Source organism: Paramormyrops kingsleyae, chromosome 15 (assembly GCF_048594095.1).
Source record: "Paramormyrops kingsleyae isolate MSU_618 chromosome 15, PKINGS_0.4, whole genome shotgun sequence".
In the NCBI taxonomy this organism is placed as follows: Eukaryota; Metazoa; Chordata; class Actinopteri; order Osteoglossiformes; family Mormyridae; genus Paramormyrops; species Paramormyrops kingsleyae.
Genome location: NC_132811.1, coordinates 9,373,350 through 9,395,827, shown reverse-complemented (window position 1 = coordinate 9,395,827; position 22,478 = coordinate 9,373,350). Strand labels below are relative to the sequence as shown.

General features: G+C 39.5%; 2 protein-coding genes across 3 annotated transcripts in view; both read left to right on the top strand.

Annotated features, from left to right (window-relative positions):
* The first annotated feature begins 296 nt into the window (after positions 1 to 296).
* On the top strand, positions 297 to 3,568 carry c15h1orf52 (chromosome 15 C1orf52 homolog). The gene is made up of 3 exons (XM_023792816.2): positions 297 to 939; positions 1,404 to 1,617; positions 2,190 to 3,568. Exons 1-3 carry the CDS (start codon positions 637 to 639, stop codon positions 2,345 to 2,347), a joined length of 675 nt encoding a protein of 224 aa, XP_023648584.1. The 5' UTR covers positions 297 to 636; the 3' UTR covers positions 2,348 to 3,568.
* Positions 3,569 to 12,700: 9,132 nt separating this feature from the next.
* Positions 12,701 to 22,478, top strand: part of syde2 (synapse defective 1, Rho GTPase, homolog 2 (C. elegans)) — a 31,686-nt gene continuing 21,908 nt past the window's right edge. Inside the window, exons 1-2 of one of the 2 annotated variants that reach the window (XM_023792827.2) lie at positions 12,701 to 13,028; positions 21,177 to 21,845. In XM_023792827.2, coding sequence (XP_023648595.2) covers positions 12,920 to 13,028; positions 21,177 to 21,845 — 778 coding nt within the window. In that variant the 5' untranslated portion in view covers positions 12,701 to 12,919. Of the gene's footprint in view, positions 14,856 to 21,176; positions 21,846 to 22,478 lie in introns of both variants that reach the window. The other variant, XM_023792826.2, reaches the window with a different exon arrangement.

Here is a 22,478-nt window from a genome sequence, read left to right as displayed (position 1 = left end):
ATTAAAACTTTACACAGTACTTTACCAGTTGTAGGAAGCTGCAATTAGACGTTAGTCAATATACATTTTACAAGGGGCGAATTCTTTAAGAAGATTACGTTTAAGATTAGATTATTACGTTTAAGATTAGATTCTTTTTATGTCTACATTTTTGCCTTCTGAGTAAGCTTTACATAATCCTGCCACAGAAAAAAAAAATAAGCCTTTACATATTGAAACCATCTATTTTACAATTATATGTTAGAGTTTGAGCATTCTTTCGCAATACTTTTTTGCTTTTAATTTTCTATTCATTGGTTGTCTATAGAAGAGGGAGACATGTGCAATTCAATCTAATTAAATTATTATGTTTTTCTACCGTTCAGGAGGTAATAAAGTCATTGGTTAGTACAAAACCTCAGCGAAAGATCGATACGCAAAGAAAAACATTTTTGACCCAATACGCGTACCGTCCTTATCCAACGTCATTACGTAAAACGTATCACTGGAACGTCTTCACCTTCTTTAGCTTAGCTAGGTGGTCTGAGTAATTCCGCAAATTATTCAGTTTTTATTATATACGTAACATAACTGGTAGTAAACTGTTACCGGGGACTGAATACTAAGAATCTAAGAGTACGTTTGACTGTCGCCAGTATGAGTGAAAAGAAGAAAACAGAAAAGGACCCACTTCATTACTTTATGAGTAATGACGATCTTAGCGGCAGTAGCAGCGACAGTGAGTCCGAAACAGACCGAGAGAAGCTGAAGAGAAAAGGGACCGGGTCCGATCAGCGGGGCAGCGGGGAGGAAGCCCACGGCACGAAGCGAACGGCAAGCGGAGCGCCTTTACCAAAGCCGGACGTCCTCTTTAAGTCTGTGTCCAAGCCTGCGTTTTTATACAATCCTCTGAATAAACACATAGACTGGGAAAGCCGCATTGTGAAGGCACCCGAGGAGGTATGAACGGGAAGCGGCAGTCGCCAGGTTTATGAGGGTGTGCTAGTAGTTAATCGGCCAGTTTGAACATCATATGGCCTTAACTGGATGAATTTAGTCATTCCCCTGAGAAAGAATGTGGGTTCCTCAGTAAAAATACATTATAATATGATATTTCTGAGCTCTGGAAGGTATGTGTAAGATGACAAAATTCATCCAAACCAAAAATCTTTACGAAATTAAAATGTTAAATTGTAAATTGGTTGAAGTAAAACGGAATGACATAGTAGTAACAACAACAATAATAATAGTTATAATAATAGTAATATATAGCAGATGCTTCACCGTAATTAGATGTGAGATATTTTATGACAGCTGTTGCCTTGCATACAGTGCAGTGGATAACAGTGCAAGTTCCAAGATGACATTTTAACATTTTAACTCAATGTGTAATAACTCTTCTGCTCTCTCTCGTTGCTGCGCAGCCAGCAAAGGAGTTCAAGGTCTGGAAGACGAACGCAGTGCCACCCCCACAATCTTACACTCCAGAAGTAAAGAAGACTGCACCACCTGGCATGGACATGGCTATAAAATGGTCCAATGTCTATGAAGATAACGGCGACGATGCCCCACAGGCTTCTGCTGGGAAGGCTATCTTCCTGCCAGAGGAGGAGGCGGTGGATGATCCATGTGATTCAGGTTGTATTTGTTCACTATTCCCACACTTTAGGCACCAGTACATGGACTGCCTTTACATGGTCTTTAGTTAACAAGAAAATGCTTAGCTTTAATTTATCCAGTACAGGGTGACGGTGAGCTTGAAGCCTATCCCAGAAAGGGATGAGAGGGACGAGGTTGAGGACATACAGGGCTGGATACCAGGCCATCACTGGGCACACACTCATACAAGGGCAATTTGGACATTATAGTTGAGCTAAACTGTTTTTGGACTCTGTAGGTGACCTGTGCAAACTCCACACAGAGTGTCAGCGCCAGGAACTTGACACTCAAGTCCTTGTCACATTTCCTTAGAAAAGACTCTCTAATGTCCCACTTCTAAAGGGGGTGTGGCGGCATGAGCATTGTGGTATTACTATATATTGCAAATTTTATTTATGTTTGGAAAAAAAACAAACAATATGTTCTGTGTCCACCGAGAAGATAAACAATTCACATTGCAGTTTTGAGCAATAATGAGTTCATGAAATCAGTAACGCTGTTCGACATGTACATTTAATAATCGTTTAGCATTAATGTGTCTGTGTCCTTAGATGAGGATACGAAGATGGATCCAACCAGGTCCACAAAGAAGAAGAAAGTGGAAAGCTTTCAACAAAAGGAGAAGAGGAAGCGAGATCTTGGGCAGGCCACATCGGACAAAAGCTTTGTGGAGGAGGAGAAGAGAATCCTCAGGCAGAACTTCTGTTAGGTGCTATGCTGGTTTAAACAGTGACTGTGACGTGTCTCTCAGGAGAGCAATCCTGCCTCCAGCATCCACTCTTGCATCTTTATGTGGGGGTGGGGGTGTTTGTGTCTGTATTTGTATTTTCAATAGTGGAGTGTCAGGTCTTACACTGATTTAAGCAGTGACTGTAGCGTCTTTCCCTGAGAGTTAGTCTGTCACATGCATTTATGGGTTTCTGTGCTTATGTATATGCAAGAACATATGTGACAGACATTAAAATTCAGGGGCTACTATTTAAGTGGTGGTATTTCATGCATTTTGAAACTTTTTATTTGTTGTTTAACTTTTTTTTTTCTTTGTGAGACTTAAAGTGATCAGAAGCATTGTGTAATTAGGCCTCTGGCAAATCAAGCATTTAAATATCCATATAACGGCCTGTGTTTTTTTTTATGTGGAGTTTTGAAAGTGTTGTTCTCATTTTTGTGATACCTGTATAATTTCAGTGTAATTGTTTGCTGGATATTTGTTACATCATTACATTTTCTGTTCATTGGAATGGAATAATCTTAGTAGTTTTACTGAGCTAGTCCACCAGGTGGTGCTGTTGGACCAGTGTGCGTATTGGTTCTTTAAACTGATTCTGGATCCACACCATGCTTGAGTTAATTCTTGTTAACATACCGTGGTCACATTGTCTAAAAGGAGTTATTGTTTGGAATGTTTTACTGATGTAAAGTGTTTTCATATCATTAGATATTCAATATATTCTGTTTTTTAATACCTTGAATTGAATTGAGCAGTGGTCTTCAAAAATCCCTGTCCAGTTTGTTTCATGTTGTACAGCCAATGACACCTTTTTTAGCATTCGCTCGTAGTGTAACCATGGACAATGGAGAAGCACAGAGATTTGAAACTGAAATTCAGCCCCATTGTACCACCTGAATTTCAGGCATCAGTCACCCAGGAAATATACCCTGCATTATAATAAAGGTTTGCTTCATTAAATTTTAGGATGTTTCTCCTTAGAAGTAAGCAACAAAGTATTAATTTTCACATGTTTTTTTTGTTGTTCTGTTTGAGGTGAACTCTGAGTCTTTGGATTAATATATAATATGGTGAAAATGGAAATACTGCAATAATGTGTGTAAAAAAATAGTACTGTCATGTAACAAAGTTTAATTATGTAAAAGTAAAAAGTATTTTTTTTCCTGTAATGGTTTCATGATTAAAGGAATTCCTCCCTTATCTGTCATCTTCCTTTCCAGGAGAGAGATGTAAATATGCATTTGATAAAATTCCAGCGGTGGTTTTTGTCTGGCCATGTCTGGTGTTATAGTGGATCCAACATGAGGGAGCAGCTGATTTTTGTCACAATGTACAGGTTGCTTTCCGTTTGATTTATCTTTTGGGTTCCATTTTCCGAAGTTTTTCTGGCCCCCATGTATTTGTGAGGTGACGGTTAAGGCCGAAGTCCGGAAAGATGTCAGCTGTAACTCGTCACACTTGAGCTGCCCTCTGAGGGAGTCAGTCGTCTTTGAAGTGCAAAAGATTCATAGCATCAGTCAGACGCTGCACTGAAATCTCTTTGTGTGCGTCTGTTCTTGAAATCTTTAAAATCAATACATGCAGCAACAAGCATACATGTGCAAATATGCATTAATCAGAAATATGCATTAATCAGAAGTATTTTCTATTCTTTCTAATGATCAATTTTGTCATTTCAAGCGCAGAAAGCAATTTCAATTGGTACTAATTAAAAGAGACAGGAGAGTAGAAATGGTGTTTTTGAGTTTTGTGGATGTGAATGGCTGCAATGAACATGTATAATATATATTATAATGCATCAGACCACAGGCAGGGTGAACGACATTTTAAGACTTAAAATAGGTGTGTACCTTGAAAAATCAAAGTGATGGAAGCAAATAAATGAGAGTTGCTTGAGACTGTAATGTCAAACAGGGAAAATGCTGTAATATAATGGTTCTTCTTTCCCATAATGCACGTGTCACTGCAAGTTTTTTTTTTTATATATATATTTACAGGATACAGTGAAAAACAATAGGTATAAAGAAATTCTTTAAAAATAGTTCATTGTGTGCAGGAATTAGAAAATGACATCTGTTATTTAATAGTGAAAGTGTAAGTGAAGGCTTTCTTTTTTTCTGAAGCAGGTGAAGATACAACATCTAGATAACGCAAGGAAAGAAATACGGCACTGCAGAACAAAAGGCATCTCACCCATAACGAGCTCCATCTTAATTTACATCCTGAGGCGGGGAGCGAGTCATCATGCTGGGTGCATTGAAAAGGTAGGGGCCATTAAGTGAGGAGATCGGGTAAACAATAGATCCACGGCAGCTGCGGCTTGCCCTGCAAGCCCTCCATGGCACCTTCAATGGGAACCAGCAAGGCAGATGTCCTGGCTTCCCTGCTACAAGGAGGAAGTGACAACTTGATCTTGCTTCCATCAGTGGTGAGTAGGTCTTGGAATGAGCCAAGATTCTCTAAGAGTTTTAAAAATGTTCACCCAGTCCCACAGGCAAATATGCAATATAAATAAATAAAATAATATAAATTAAATAATTCCTTCTGACCACATGCTGTTGCTAATGGCTATAAAAAGCATTGTGTTATTTACGATGTTTACTTGTTCATAATTGCTAGATTATTGGTATTTATTGGCTTTCTTGTAAAAAGTAGTAAAAGTGATTGGTCTTCCTTAGGTTTCCTCTCTATATTCTTGCGTCATGACTAGGTCTACCCAAAAAATGCTATTTTACTATTAGGTCATGAAGTTCATCCCATGCACTTTGCAGACCTCTTATGAAATGAGGGTTGCCGTAAGCCTGGAGTCTAACCCAGGACGTACAGGGTGGGGGAAATGTGTGCAGAGTCATTATTACAAAGGCTGAAGAAAATGAAGATAAAAGACCACAAACATGCAAGTATGGCCTTCTTAATCATTTTCTTCTACTGGGTCGATTGTGCTATGGTGTTGAAAGGAGTTTGGGACACCAAATAAGAATAAGGCCCGTGGCTGTCATAGTCAGATCTCATCCATCCATCTTCAGACCCCTTTCCTCTTTACAGTATAGACACCCCTCATAACCAGTACTGAAAATTCAACTATTATTCATGCTGTACGTGGAAATGATCGTTCTGATTAGGACGTTAAATCTACAGTTGTGGGGGTTAGGGGCACAGACCCTCCACAATCTGGAAAAATCTCACATCATTTTTTGGTCCCCTTGGTGTCCTTGGTGAGGGAAGCAAAGCGAAAACATATGAGAAACGTGAGAAATGAGGATCTCTGTGAGATCACTGCGAGATATCATCGAGATATCATGCGAGATATCATACGAGATGTCATCATAAATATGTTGTCCTTGCTCCAACCCAGCATTGTATGTACATTTTATGCATTTATGAGTTACTAAAATTTTGTGTGTCACCTGCTGGCCTTCGCTTGTCGTCTACGGCTTTCGTAAGACACCCCAAAAAAATCCCATTTAATTTCTTATGCCGACCCCACAATTTATTGAAATTGCAATGGGGAAAGTTGTGATGCAGTATACAAATGAGGTGTATAATGACTGTCTCAGTAAAGCAAAATATAAAATAAAATATAAATTATTTTGGCATGTCCCATGGCACAGATTTCCTAGGAATATTTTACCATAGTATTTGTAGAACTTGTGGTAAACCATATGGGTTTTCACAAAAGAGTAGTGACCATATTCAGGTATTCTGTGTTCAGGTGCAGACATACCTGCTCTGAAACTCCAGCATACATACTCTGCTATTTTACTGAAGTACGTTATAATGGAGGGAACGAAGGCTATGATCACAGACCAAATACTCTGCTCACTTTTCCCCACCCCCCATTTTGCTCAAGGTCTGCTGGCTTTGACCTGAAAATAGATGTTCAGACGCAAGCTAATCTGCTACTCAAGCACACGCAACCGTCACGTCTCCACAGCTCCGGAGACCATGATGCTTATCTGGGGGTGGCAGTGTGTGTGTGTGTGTGTGTGTGTGTGTGTGTGTGTGTGTGTGTGGGGGGAGCATGGGACAGGGGGATGGTTAAAAGTGGGGGCATGGGCTTGAGATACAAAAGTCTAAACATCAAAGACCTTTCATAATAAATTATGTTGCTTTTGTAAAATGTTAGACAAAATTAAAATAAAATAAAAAAACGAAAGAATATGGAAAATGAACCTCTTTTTAAGTGAGAGAGACATGAGTTTTAAGAAATGTAATTTGCTGATATAGCTGTAGTTCTAAAGTGTGTAGTATAGTGTTTAGGTCTTAATCTGCATTCTTCACCCTGCTGACAATAAAGCAACAAGAATCCAGTGGCGTGGGAGCTGCAAAAAAAGAGGCAGCTGAGAATCAAACGTCTTCATTCTTTTGTTGTCACACTCACACTTTGTGTTGTGTACATGACTTACTGTGGTGGTATAAAGAAAATTACTGCTTTGAGTTTTTTTTTTTTTTTCTTTGTTCCCTAATGCTAGTTGTCTTTTCTCCCTCAGGGGTCTCAGAATGTTAGCTCAATGGCTTCATTAACAGGCATGCACTGCACTTAACTGCCTGCCTGACTACTTGCGGCACCACGCAGACCTCGGCCATGTGATCTTAAATCGCAGGGTGGATATCTTCCCATCTCTAGTTCACCTCTGGCAACGACCCAAGGCCTCTACAATGGGACATCCTATAAATTGCCAAGTCATTCTGACCCTAATATTGCTGAGTGTCACCAGAAAATAGAAGCCACGGCTAGACCTAGATTATATGACAGGTGTTCAACTAGGGCTCTTGTGTAAATGATTTAATTCCCATTAAATCACTAAAGTCAAACTCAAAGTCTTCCAGTGAACCAAGTGGGCAATGTTTACTATTGAATATGTAAAAAAGGCGTTCTAGTAAATAATATGATAGGAGATACTGCTCTGTCCTCTTCCTGCTGGCACGAATATGCTAAAAACCACAGATACCCAACCTTCAGTTAAAGCCTGACCTTTTGGCTAAATGCATTTAAACAAAGCCAGCAGTTCAGGGTGTGACAGGACACTAGCAGCTGTCTTCAAGGAAACAATTAAAGTGGGTTCCCAAGCTGTCAGTGAATATCCCTCATTTGAAGTGTAGGTGTTTAATGTCACATCTGTCCTCTTTTCGTCATATTTCTTGGTGAGCTCCTTTCTGACTTGGCTGTTCATTTACATAAAATCACATTATTAATGTAATGCACATATTAATGTAAAGACAAACACACTTGGTCTGTCTCTCCTTGTCTCTATTGGATTCTACCAGCTCCTAACTTTGTGACACGTGCATAATCACACCTTAGACTTAATTATCACTCATAGAGGATTTGTCCAAAATGTGATAATCTCTCCAGTAAATCAATCCTTTTCCAGTCATTTTTAATTTAAAACTACTACTGCTTTCAATGTCATTTCGCCTCTTTTAACAATGTGTGCAATATCACAAAAAACAGCAACATAATTGTTACACTACACAAACGATTGCCAAGACTGAATGCTAATTATATATATTTTTATCCTGAATCATGAAATCCTTAAGCAGAGTGAATGGAATGTCAGTGTAAATAAAGATAAATCGTTATTTCTTTTAGAGTCCTTGATTCTGAAATACTGTTTCTTCTGACAGTTTCACACACGCACACACACACACGTAGGGTAAACATATCCTTATGGGGACCGCTCATTCATTTCAATGGGAAAAATGCTAACGCTAACTATGACAACCTTAACCCCTACCCTGCCCTAACCATAATCATAAGTAACAAGAATTTTTGCATTTTTAGTTTTTTCATAGCAGTCACCGATTTTTATAAAATAGAGTTTTCCCTTATGGGGACCAGGAAACCGGTCCCCATAAGGGAAAAAAACGGATATTTATCACGTTATGGGGACATTATGTCCCCATAAGGATAGGTAAACCCGCTCACACTCACACACACACACACACACACACAGAGAGAGAGAGAGAAATTTGGGTAACAATCTTTATATGCTTTGGTGTAGAAAAGTCTTTAGATCTCACTGACCGAAGGAGCTTGGAATGAGACTGTGTTTCTCAGGCACCTGGTGACAGAATCCTGAGAATGATGTTATGTAATCTAATTGAATAGCTGAATAAGACACTGCGAAACACTGGCAGGCAGTTAATTGAGACGTGTTAATAAAGATTCCCGTTATCTCTGGGATTGTTTCTTCTCTTGTTTTTAACCAAAATACACAGTGCGCCGACTGTACAATTACCGACAAACCGCAAATGAAAATAATAATACAGATTAATGTAACAGTCACCACAGAATGTCAAGATCTAACAGTTAATGTACATTTTGCATGAAAACACCTATGAATAAAACAAAATATTTTGTGAAGAAGATTTTATAAAATCAAATCAGTTTCGTGAAGACGGCCAATCGTAAGAAGCCACATATCATTCTTCTGTCTTTCATTCTGCGTTTGCTTCTGAATTATGTAAAGGGACGATTCCATCTTGTATTGGCCATTCAATAGAAAGACTCAAAATACAAGTACGCCAACTTTAAAGTTGCATTTCTCTAAAAAGGTCTCCTTAATGAGCAGATATGTCATTTTATTGGATGGTATGGTTAGAATCCAGTTTCCCCTATAAAGTTTATAAACATGTACCTAAGGGACCGAGCAACTTTGAATTGTCCGTATTGTGTTGTGTGCATGTGTCCCCTGAGATGCGCTGGCATCCCATCTACGGTGTCGCCCTGTGCTCTCCCTGTGCTTTCTGTACTTCTCTGTGCTACTCTGTGACCCAATACTGCATAAACAGCTGGAATATGGACGGCTTCTGTTTCAGATGGTAAGTGCTCTTCAATCAGCTGCCTTAATGACTTGTTGCCTATTATGCTTGTTCTAATTGGTTTCTTTTTCATTTCTAATAGTAACAAATGGGAACATCCTCGAGGATCAGTTCTAGGGCAGTTTAAAATTTCATTAATATGTTTTCACTTGGGCTGACATTAAAGGACGACAATAAAAGTTTTATGCAGATGATACATACATATATATTCTTGTGAAATTTACCACAGTATACCTCTTGCTCCCAAAATGTTGAGAAAAAACATTAACAAAGATAAAAAATGGAACTGCTAGCTGGGCAAATTGGGGTTTTTTTAAGATGCTGATGAATTTTCTTATGTCTTTAGTGCTGGACTGGCCTCTCATGCACAGAATTTAATTGTCTTGTGTTCTAAGCTGCCTTGGATAGACTGCAGTCATATATTGGATACACATATGAAGATGGAGGAATGGACATTGACCTGCAGCAATGAGATGCAACGTGAATGTTAAACCCTAAAACCTAGCTAGCAGATTTATATCCTTATAAAAAGAACTATTGGTCAATCAATATTATGTGGATGAAACAGAGCTGCATTGAACTGAGAGAATTACCATCACACAATTTCTGAATAACTATGATAGTTAAGATGCTGTATACAAAATGTGCACCAGCAACTAAGAGCCATAGCCCTGGGTGAAACATGCAATAAATTACATTTCTGGATAATAATTTTTCAAAAAGTCATAAGATCTGCCTAATACTGAAATTAGAGTGTAATGGCAGACTGTGTACTGTTGACAGTACAGCTAAGTTCATGCATGCATGTGTGGTATGCACCAAAACACTACAGCTGTTGAAAATATAATAATAGGAATTTAGTCGGGGTTAGGTTGACCTATGAAAGACAGCAGGAGACGAGTTACAAATAGTTCAAATGCTTGTTCTTCTGTATATAACATCCGCAATGTACTTGTTAACTGGTTTCTTTACATCATTTGTCTGGTGGATGCTGCAGCAACATATGTATAGAACTCGCTAGTAAAGTTTTCCCATGATCTATAACTATAATATCACTGAAATATAAACTTTTTACATGACTCAGTACATTACCTTTTGCTTAATGAAGCTTTAACCTACATTTGTGAGTGGCTATATTTACTAGATTATACCATCTGTGCAGACAAACATATCTGTAAAGAGACTGTTTTATATTTTCACTTTATATGTAGCAATTTGGTTTAATGATATAGGATCTTTATGTATATATTAGACTTACACTAAGTTAATATTAACTGTACTGACTAATTTATCAGCCAATAGTGGTACTTACATCCAGTGACACTATGTCAGTCTATGCCCTTCGATAATATTGGTAACCTGTGTATGCGCATTCACTGTTACTGTCTGGCCTGTCAGCTCACTGTGACTAGGTGACATTAGCATGTTGTGTCGGAATTCGATATGGCCCTCTATAGGCATCTCGGTAAATTGGTGCTCTGTGATTTTCAGACAGCCGCTGGCACAGAAATGGCCAAGATGATGCATGACTGCAGCATTTTGTGGTCCTGGCTCCACATGGATAAACTTGCTACAGGCTTTGTGCAGATTCCTCACATACTTCCTTAAGTATGTGGGAAGTGAATGTGGCCCCGGTTTTTACGATCCACGAGGAAGACGTGACTCTTCCATGGATCTCTAGGACACCACTTCCAAAATTTGACTCTATATGCTGACTCTAAGAAGGATCTTTAGACGAAGAAATCTTCGATTCACAGTTTGCTCTCCAGTAAATGATTTACCCTCCTCACTTGTACAAGTTTTGCAGTTATAGTGTAAAAGATTCCTTTAGTCAAGCCATTGCCATGTGGTCCTAGTAGAGTCCTCACTGCAGGGTGTAAATACTCACTCTTTTCAGATGTTAGCAAAAGCTGTGAGATACGTTTTCTCTAGCTTTTTGTAACTGGCGATACAGAAGATGTGTCCTGCAATAAAATACCCTTATAGCAAGTTATCTCTATACTAATATTAAAATAAACTACTTAATTATTTATCATACTTATTATAAGATTAGCTTTGAGTGAATATGTAGCACTATTCCTATAGTTTTGACTTTAATCAGTATTTCCCACGAGGACCTGAAGCTGAATAAACATCTCACTTTCTTAAATAGACTGATTCACGGTCAAAGTGAGGCAGAGTAATTACATACTGAAAAACTTCTTTGATTTCCTCGTACAAAGTGGTAGACGCTGTAAACAGCTTGCAGTGCGACGGGTCTGTGCTGCGGAAACCTGTTTACAAATGGCAGATTTTTCACGCATTCATAGCAATGTCAGTGCCAGACTCACGCTGACAACATGGCACATAATACCAACAATTCTGTCCTGCCTGCCCATTCAGGCAGCAGCTTACTGAATAACTCATGCCGTTTTGTCCACTAACTATAGAGATTACTCCAAGCCAAAGCTTGCAATTATCTGAATTAAGAGAACGTTCTCAGCCCAAATATATTAATCCAGAATTATTTCCAATTACAATTCCATTAAAGCAAGCAACTATATTCAACTATATATCTTAAAATGGAAATTGTTGACCGAATTGCATATAGGCTATATAGTGTTTATGGGGCCCACCGTTTTTTATTGATTTATTTTCTTAAACAAACATCAATAATAAAAGTAGGTCTATGAAATAACATTATACATTATATTTAATGTCATTCTGGCTTTATAGGCTACACTGATAGAAAAAGATAGAAAAAGGTACTAATTTGTACCTTTGAGGGTACGTCGCTGGGGCTGTACCCTTAAGGGTCTGCTGCAGTTGTATCCTACCTGTATAGATAAATGTGCCTTTTAAAGTATAGAAATGGACTCTGAGGAATATTTTTGTACGATTGGGGGTACTAAACTTTAACAGGGGTGTACCCTTTTCTAACAGTATACAACAACGTTTTATATTTCCCCGTACACCTTAATTTATAACTTGATAAAGCAAATTTTATTTATCTTAAAGCGGCAAAGCGCGGGCCGATCGCAGTCTAACTGTTTGTAACTGACCTTTTTTACACAGTAACTGAGGCGCCGTACAGTAACACAAAAGCCATGTGTAGTGTAGCCTTATTTTGTAATAGTCTTGTTAGCAGTATGACACTCGGAAAAGAAATTGCATAAATATCTCAGGTTGACAACAACCCAGTACATATCTAAAGTTTTAAAATTATAAGAAGCCCGCTAAATAACGTTTTAAAACCTCCGAACTCCACCATTTTCCATGCATAAAATAAATTACAGAAAACTAACAGCTTGCGACGGACGAAAGAGCAGAATGCGTGCGGCAGCAGCGCGATTAAAGTCCGAGAAGGTGCGCCGTGATGGTGCTTGGGCAACCCGCTTAGCCTTTCACCTCCGCCAGAAAATATTCCAAGTATTTGAACAGCAAGCGAAGAGGGAGAGAAGGAAGGAGAGAGAAGGAGGGGGAGAAGGAGGGGAGAGAGACAGGGGGGCAGAGCAAAGGCGAGAGAGCGGGGGCAGCGCAAAGCGAGCCATGTGTGCGAGGCAGAAAGGAGACTGGGGCGAGCGCTGGTAAGCGATCTAAGCGGAGCGCTGGCCGCCCAGAATGGGACAGATCGCGGACCGCTGCGGGCTTCGCGTCGCAGGACTTACAAAGCGCTTTGCTCGCCGCTGCCCCCTCAAGCGCATCTGCTGAAAGCGGACAGGCGGACGGGGGGCGAACAAGAGAGGAATGGCCGATCCTCTGCGGAGGACCATACTAGCAAAACTCCGTGGGAAGAAATCCAAGAAAGGGAGCGCAGTTGCCGGATTCAGCCTGTCGGCTAACGGGGGCGGAGAAGGTAAAGACGAACTTTTGCCAAAACGAAAGGAGCAGAAGCAACGAGCAATAATTATACCTGAGTTAAGTGATATGCCCGACACTATGTGGGGTGAGGCGAGCGTTTTTTACGGGGGATTTAATAATAGCGACATGGGTTTAGTGCGTGAGAATACAATGATTAGCAATGAAGTGTCCCAGTACGGGGCTTTCATGGACATTAGCTTCAGACTGGGGAATGATCGGGCCGGTGAAAACCTAGGAGTTAATGAGGAGCTCCTGGGGGTCCGAGATCAAAGGCAAACTTCGGCAACTGAGAGCGTCAAAAATGCGGTGGGGTTTAATAGGCAGGAGCTTCATTTCGCCGGACAAGTGCGACCCGATTGCTTTGGGAGTCGGGGACAGAATCAGCACGCTGTCCCCGTGCGAAAGTATTCACTTGGGGACTCTATAGGATTTGGGACGTGTGAAAATTACACTGAAAACGGTAAAACGGTGCGTGCAGATGTTAAAGTGACAGGCAGAGACGAAACTTTTTCGAAGAATAAAAGCTGTGAAGATGATTTACGGATCCCCTGCCAGGGAAGGGGTTTTATCGATGCCTTTGTGGTGAGAAACAATGCCGGTATGCGGACAAACGATGCTAATAATGAGACGCAGACCTATCGGTTTCAGGCTCCTGGGGTGTATCAGTTTGATCGTGATAAAGTAGAGGAACACATTTTGATAAGAAATATAGAAAGTTACGGCAGTTCACCTGAACCCACCGGGTTGAATAAAATAAGTTTTCAAAATACTGCGTTTTTCCCCACCGAGCTGCAGATATGCGATGGGAACGATCGTCCCCAGTGCGTTAGAGATGGAGCCCAACGCCATTCGTTAGACAGCGAAGACGACGATTACTATGATAATGAAAATCTGCCTTTTTATGAATCTGAGTCTCAAAACATTGAAATTAACGATGGAAAAAGTTCTGGTCAGTTTGAAGTCAGAAACTGCGGCAGTGCGCTGGAAACTGACAGACTTACGATCCAGTTGAAAGAAGCCTACAATTTACTAATAAATGCAATGCAGGATATCCGTTTTGATTGTCCAGTAGTGGTCAATGGATTCGCTGGCCAGACAAGCGCCTCTAGTCACTCTCAGGACAGTGTTTGTTCACAGTCCTCTGCAAAGGTCATAGATAGTGACGCATGGTCTTCCGGAAAAAACAGTCCTCAGCAGCTGTCAGACACAGATTCTTTAATATTGAATTCAATTAAAACTCATGAGCCGTGTTTCAAGATTTCCCTAATCAGTAAGAGCTATGAGAACCTGTCAGCTACAGAAGCGAGGCCACTTCTTCAGAGGTCTGTAAGTGATGGTGCAATAGAGTACCCCGTAAGTCTGTCATGCACCAAAAGCCTCGCTTCCCAAATTTGTGTTATCCATGACTGTGAGGAATTGGCGTCTACAATGGATGGGCATGAGGAAAAGTCAATATGTCATGGGATAAGCAGCAATGATCTTATGGAGAATGGCTGTGACGGTCTCCTGAATGAGAGCAGTGGTTCCAATAATAGCCTTACCGGTTCATCTGATTGCGTGGAGACACAGGGCTGCAGACGTGATTTAAACAGGGCCCAGGGGGTGTCCCCTAAGCCCCACGGGGTGACAGTCAACAAGATGCAGGAATGGATGCACAAAGGACGCATGCTGTCCTCGGAGATGAGGCAGCGCCTCACGGGTTCGTCCCCCTGTGTCCATGGTGCCTCTAGTCCACAGTCTGGCCATGGGTTTTCAAACAGGACAAAATCCAGCACCCAGACGACCAGCATGCAAGGCAGAAAAAGAGTACCACAACAGTCAGGTAGGCATGTTGCCCAGCGTGGTCAAGGATCCACCTTCTCCTAGACCCATGAATGTTGACATCCCTCATTAAAGTTCCATCTGTTGTCTCTCCTGGATTGAAAGCAAAGCGAAGGACTGATCTCAGCTCTTTGCTGTCCTCATAACCGGTGGTGGGATCCTTCTCCTTCTCACTAATGTAGAGCCATTTAACATTCTTTGGGTGTCTGGTGACAGTTGCCCTCTAGATAGATAGATACTAACGCACTCATTTGCCAAAAGTCTGGTGTGGTATGGGTTTTAATCATTATTATGTATTTGTACAGATTCCAAATGTTGGACTCAATTGTATTTGTATCATGAAACATATCATTTAAAAATATAAAAGCTATCGAGTGTGGTAAACCTAAGAATTAGTAATAGGTGTACATCTTAATAATAAGATACTTGAATATTGAAAATCTCATAATAATCTCAGCATATACATACATAGAGCCAGAGCTGATTTAAAAGGAAAATAAAACATAAAAATGTGTCATTCTAAGGCAGTTTTGTTTTTGGTATTTTACATTACAGTACGATGTGTACAGCAGATGCACTGTGACAGAAAATTGGTTAATATGATTAATAATGTCTAGGAGTTCTGCTTTGCTGTTCAAACTGAGATTTGTGTTCACCACTTTTTCAGGTTCCAAGTGTCTGCTTATGCCAGTTCAGCCTTCAGCTGACTGCTGAAGATGCACTAGATTTGTTGTGTATTGTTTTTTTTTTGTTTTGTTTTGTTGTGTTCGTCTTGCACGACTGTTTTGTTGTATGTCTTTATGTCTTCCTAGGTGTCTAATGTCCATTGATGTGAATGATGATAGTGTCTGATCCAAGATCAGCTTCTAGCTTGAGTTATCAGCTTCAGGACTGAATAAAATTTATTTATGAATCAGATTGTTAGTTTGATATTTAGTTTGTCCTGCTTTGTTTTTTGTTTAGTTTATCATTCGATTCATATAGTTTTGTATGAAATACTTTAATTTGATGAGCATGTCGACTTAGGATTCTGAACAGATTTTTGAGGCGTATAAAAACATTTGTAATTGGAATAGAATACTGGCAGCATGTTACGTAAAGCTAGTTATTTGAAGCGTTAAAATTGCCTGGGAAGATTTTAGGCTGATTTGTTACTTCAGTGCTTCACTCCAGCTATTTTCTACTTATTATCCACTGGATGAAACAAAGGATAGAGAACTGCAGCTGACATCTCTTATGGTTGGACTTTACTCTAAGAGGTCAATGCATTCCTGTCAACAAGATTTTCTGACTTGCTTGTAAATGACTTAACCGTCTTGTTGGTTATCAACTTCTTGTGATTTACATGTTAAACTTGGGTAGCCCAAAAAATGCTGTTGGGCTAGAAAGAAGAAAGTGGAAATTTTTTAATATGATATTTTATACATAAGCACATTTCTGTGGTTGTGTGCTATTTTACTGGAAAAACATACTTCTGAAATTATTTGTAATTCTTCCTTTTTGGGTCCCTGTGCTAAGAAATCAGAAGTATGCGTTGGGTGGATTTATTTCTGTCACAGTGTGATTTAACCCTTAGTTTCCCCGTTTGAGTTAAATAAGGTTGTTCGATGACTGACATCACTCAGAACCAATGAAAATTGAGGGGGATGGACGCCCACTTAGGGTGGGGTGGTGGGGGTGGTGATCAGATTTCAGTGGGGGCTAGTGCCACCCTGCACTCTCCACTGGTTCTGCCACTGCTCAGATAATCATTAAGTTGCCCCTAACGCTGAGTTAATACTGTATGTTAAGATGACGAGTCACATTGCCTGGTTTGTATGTGGGAAACAGCAAAGCAACACAAGAAACATGCATACAGTATCTAATCTCAAGAGTTTGTTTTCCAGCAGCTGTTGAATTTTTACATAAATTGAACATAAAACGTATAAAAAAAAAATACAACCCTTCAGCATCAATGCAAAGAACAGAATGAAAGGAAACTTAATTTCCAGGTGTCTCACACAACTTTAATTAAGTCTATGTGTGAACTTGCTTTGATGGAAATTTTCGTTTTTTTCCTCCATATTGTAGAAGACGAATGCAGTAATACTTAAATAGCATAGATGCTATGCTTTTTGATTAAAAGGACTGTTTTGTTAAAAAAAAAAAAATCGAATGCTGCTCCTTGTTAAGAGTGGGCGATTTTTTTTTATGATATTTATTTATTTAGCAGTCACTTTTATCCAAAGTGACAATTATTTTGAGAACGCAGTCATATGGTTCCTGGCATATTTTGGGGGGGGGGTGAGGGCCCTTTTCAGGCACTCAGCCGTAAGATCAGACTGCTGCCACTGAGATTTTAACCAGCGACCTTCTGGTCATAAGCACGGCATGGTAACTCGCTGAGCCACACAACACTCCCAGTATGTACTAAAACCAAACACATACCTTCGCAGGTATGTTAATTTCAATGACACATACACGAGATATAGTTTGATTTTCACCAACCTTACTTATGACAAAACTGTTTTAAGAATCCAAACATTACAAGCAAGTTTGCAACAGACGTCACCTTTTTCTGTTACGTTTTTCTTCACGTTCTACTTCAGGAAGCGTTACTGTATTGAATTATCGCAGTGACATGCTGCATCAGTCAGACCGAACATTCTTTCGAATGCTGCATTACCTGGGACATCTGTTGCATTATAATCTCAGGCGTGGGTATGAAAGCCATTTTTTTTTTCCAAAGTTCAGTATGATGACAGGCAGTCTTCTCATCTTCATAAGTAGGCCGTTTATTAACACCCACAGAATGCTTTGCTTGGTAAGTGCGGGAAAGTACAGGAAAAGTACAGCATGTCTACAGTAAAGACTCGAGAGGGACTGCACTCAGTGTCCAACTATGCATTGCAATGCTACAAAATGAAGTCAATCCTGTTTTTTTTTTTTTTGCAGAGTTGGTGAATAGGTATTTTTAAAGTTAAGGCTGGTTACTGTCTGTAAGTGTTCATGCACAAAACAGAACTATGTTCTTATAAATGTTACACATATTAATATTTAGCTTGAACACTTACATATCACCATTGCAAGTCTTTATTGAAAAAAACACAGCAACAGTAATATTAGCATGTAATAGCATGCCATTATACCATCTTGAGAATTTGTTGTCTGATGTCTGTATTTCCTGGTTTATTAGAGCCAGATTGTATAGAAGCCTAAATTCCGAAGCATTTCATCTGATATTACCGTTTGAAAATGACTCCTTGGCAGCTTCAGGGTTTCAAGAAAGCAAAAGACCCTTTTTTTCCCCTGGAAAATATTTCATCATATACATGGTGTTTTAATGTGTATGAATTCAGAACAGAGCCAATGCAATCGAAATCTTTTATTCATATGAAGCATTGTTAACTTTGAACTGTGTTCAGGTTAAGCAATCCTTGGAGAAAGATATTTCCCTTTGCCAAGCATCTAACCACAGGAAAACTATTTATAGCTATGGCTGCAATTTTAACAGATTATCACTGAGAATGAGCAATGACTGTATAAGCCATTTTAATTAGCTTCTATCATTTTAATGACTTATTGTGAAGAATGAATTTTTGTGTTTCTGACACCCTGCTCAGGATGAGAGGATGTAAGATGGATGGGTGGGTCAAGGAATATTTGTGTTTAGACATGTTTTTATTCAGTTTCTGGAAGTTCTCCTTTCACTGTTTTATTTTTTTTTTTTAGTTTGCCCCGAGACTCGTGTTTTAAAAAACCACCTTATTTGCCTTTAATGGCATATATCTATAATATGTTTTTATTTTTACTTTCAGCATGTACAGTAATTAATTTCTTTAAGTTTGACTTTATATTAGTGGATACATTTAACTGTAACTGTGAACTGAAATAGAGCAAAAGTTTTGGCACAGTATGATATGTAAACGTGGTCACTTACTCGTAGTCACGCATTTGTTTATCTTCCTCTGAATGTGAAAAGGAGGAGTGGATGGTAGTAAATCTTTACTGGAATGTTTTGCAGGTGAGAACATGCTCCTGGTATGTTGTGAAAACCTTAGTTTAGAGGTCTTCACTTCCTCTTCAATGATTCTGATGGCAGATCAGCGCAGCCAATGCCAAATGAGCCATTTTAAACACTTAACGATGAAAATCTGTCGTGTTTTGAATTTTGGAAATGACACCCTGAGCCCTAATTATGGGTAGGTGTGAGATGTTTGGACAGAGCAGGTAACATGGCCCCTGGCAGTGCTGTAGAGTGACTTGTGTTCTGTAGTATCGTTTAATCAGGAAACACAGCTGTTCATGGAGTAAATATTTTTCCTGTGAAATAACTATATCAGCCAGACATTTTGAAACCTGTCTCCGAGTGGACAAATTTAAAATAATAAGAGACTTACTCTACATCTGTACACACACACACACTCGTCACAATATTTACACATCTCTAAAACCACTTAAAAAAAAACCCTGATAGTAGGTTATGCGATGTTTTTTCCTCAGTTGTGCATTAAATGAACTCTGAATCTGAGTGCTTTGCACAGAGTTACATCTTGTTTCTTTACTGTATTGGGGGAAAAATATTTAATTTTGTACAGAATGTTAGGCTTTTATGGCACAGACAGGTAACACTTATGCAAATATCTGTTTTAGTCTGTTATTCATGCATGATCTGTAAAATTTGTTTCCGTTAGGAAAAGGAACTAATCATTAACTCAAGGAGGAAGTGGTCTTGAAGCGGACATATACCCAACGAGGCTCTGCTCATGCCCGTCTCAGCCTGTCGGGCATTTGCCTTTTCTTGCTTATATAATTTTTTTTCTAAAACAGTTGTCTGAATCTCCTTCACATTTCAAACATCTTGCCTTGTAGACATGATGATGTTAACACGTTATACTTTTGGAACCTGGTTATGCTAAATATCGGTTAACTTAAATGTGTTTTAGGTTGACTTAGCATTTCAGTTTCATGTCCATAAACAAATCATCCATTTTAAGGATTAGGTGGCTTCATAAGTATAGTTTAAAAAAATGGTTTAGGCATATTGATGTCTGTAGTAGACTGCTTTCCTGTCTTGCAGAGACATTAACTTGATATTTAAATGGGAATATTTAGGTATCCAATTAGGCCCACATGTAGCATGTGTGAAACGGTGTAATTTGGCCTTTCTGTATTCATTGTCTTTAAACCTGTCCTTCTGGCACCTTCCTTTTAGCTTTTATTACGAATGTTGACTTCGGAGTTGACACTGCTTCCAGTGCTCGACCCCAGTTGTTTTCGAGTTCACACATTTCCTCAGCCAGGAAGCCATCCCCGCAAAATTGCGCTGGCAAGATGCACCAGAGGCCTGCAACCTGTAATTGGAAGTTTTTGTTTGGTTAAGATGAAAAGAAACAAAACAAAAACAGGTCCTTGTACGATATTTTTCCAGGCCATCATGCAAGACATATAGTTCTGCCCTATCCTGAGTTCACTGTGATTATTTGTCTGTCAAAATTAAGCTTCTTATTATGGTTTAAAAATGCTTTGAAACAAAAGCCAGTTAGTAACCCTAACAGAAGCTATGCTCAAAATGTGTAACCTCAAAGAATATGGAAAAATCTCTATGTATTATATTCTATGTATTGTATTCGTATTATATATGCGAATACAATACTCAAACAGTTTTTGTTCACAAAATTATTCATTCTGTAGTTATTTTTTAACATCTATTGTTTAAGACCAAAAGAACATCTTTAGTGTATGAAAAACAGAACAGTACAAGTCATGAGTTGGTTAGCTCAAGAGGGTCTGACTGCTATTATGTTTGTTTTATCGGTAAATTGTTATGTTAGCTATCTTTATTGATTAATGAATTATATGTTTCATGATACAAATGCAGTACATGAGGTAAAAAGCATAAAGTACATTTCCAGGCAAATAATATAAAAATTTGTAAATATAAGCTTACGTTAATTAAGATGTATCACAGACCCAGGGAGAATGGGGTCTCTCTTTGAGTCTGGTTCCTCCCAAGGTTTCTTCCTATGAGGGAGTTTTTCCTTGCCACTGTTGTTGCCTCTGGTTTTACTCTCTGGGGTCTTTGGGCAGGTATATTGTAAAGCACTTTGAGACAATGTTATGAAAATGCTTTATACAAAAATTAAATTGAATAGTACTTGATTTTTATCAGCTTTGTTTTTTAATTGGGTTATTTGACTGAAATGCATTTGCCTGGCTGTTTCTTAATGCTTCTTGCCTTATAATTAATGCTCAAGGTGGGGCTTTAGATCCTAGGCCCATGAAATTGATCATTGAGAATAGTCCCTTTCTTGTTTGAAGACTTGAATGGTTTCTCTTTCAGCTCTCATTGAAAACGTCCACAACTCCATCACAGCCACCGTGGAGGTGAGAACCGGCAGGGCGAATGAGCCTCCGCTAAACACCATCACTGTGTCCAAGAAACGTAACTGGCTGCAGCAGAGTTCAGTGAAGAGTCTCTCTGCTGAGGGTAGCATGCTGCTGGAGGAGGATGAAGCCCGGGGGGCTAAATCTGCTAGCACTTTATCCGAGGCCCACTGGACGAATCTCACAGCACCATCATTGGGCCTCTGCAAACAGCCATGTCCGCAGCCAGCTCACACCGCGGTGAGCCAAGACGAGAGCACCCCCCAGCCCGGGTCTGCAGACCCATCTGAGGAGAACGACGCAGACGACGAAGGAGAGATCTGGTATAACCCCATTCCCGAGGATGAGGAGCTGGACCTGCCCCGTGACCCGGCGGTACGGCCGCAGGCACCCCCCGGGTCAGAACCACAGGGCCCCCGGGGCACACCGAGCGGAGGGGATGCGGGGAGGATTCGAGGGCCGTCTCCGACCAGTCCGGAAGGCACAGACGAGTGTCAGGGTGGCCTGGGGAATGAGGCTGGTCACGCAAATGCCGTACATTCCAGCGAACCTGCACAGCTGCACAGGCAGATGTTTGTGTGCAAGGCGTCAGAAGGGAGACCCACGCCCAGGGCAGCAGCCCTAGGTACGGTATGACTCTGCATTCTTACTATTGCCAGTAATAGGAGGAGTCAATTTGCAATAGTCATTCATGCCATTTTATACCAAACACCAAATAAACCATACATTATAAATAATATAAATTTGTATTAATATGACAAGTTTAAATTAGTTTAAAATACATCTCATAAATCAGTTGGATAGTATGTCATTTCTCGCTAGCTTGACATAAAAGCGGTTATGTTAATACCGAAACAATTACTATATTTATCTATGTTTGACTTTAGCTATGGTTTGGAAATTTGGAGAATGTCACATTATATTGCATGAAGAGATGAACTCCTGTCTATGTTTGTTACAAGGAAACTCATTTTTCTTTTTTTTTAAAAGAGCAAATTTACAAAAACCACTCAATGCCCATAACCGTCACTGACCTAAAGTCAAGCTTCCTCATTAAACATTACAGTGTTGGGAAGCAAAATTCAGTCCTCTTGTGATCCGATGCATGCTTTCCATTGACTCGAAACAGTAAATCTGTTTTCATAATGTGTAGATTATGGTATTCTAGTTTAGGCTACTTCATCATTAATGTTTAATTATTTATGGTTTCCTTCAGGTATGCTCAAGATTTTTTGTTTTCAGGGAAATATTTATATTT

Excerpts from the sequence above, each read along its gene's own strand:
- c15h1orf52 (XM_023792816.2), top strand. The coding sequence starts at position 637 with ATGAGTGAAAAGAAGAAAACAGAAAAGGACCCACTTCATTACTTTATG. Across the intron at positions 940-1,403 it reads TTGTGAAGGCACCCGAGGAG|CCAGCAAAGGAGTTCAAGGT; the intron begins GTATGAACGGGA and ends GTTGCTGCGCAG. Across the intron at positions 1,618-2,189 it reads GGATGATCCATGTGATTCAG|ATGAGGATACGAAGATGGAT; the intron begins GTTGTATTTGTT and ends CTGTGTCCTTAG.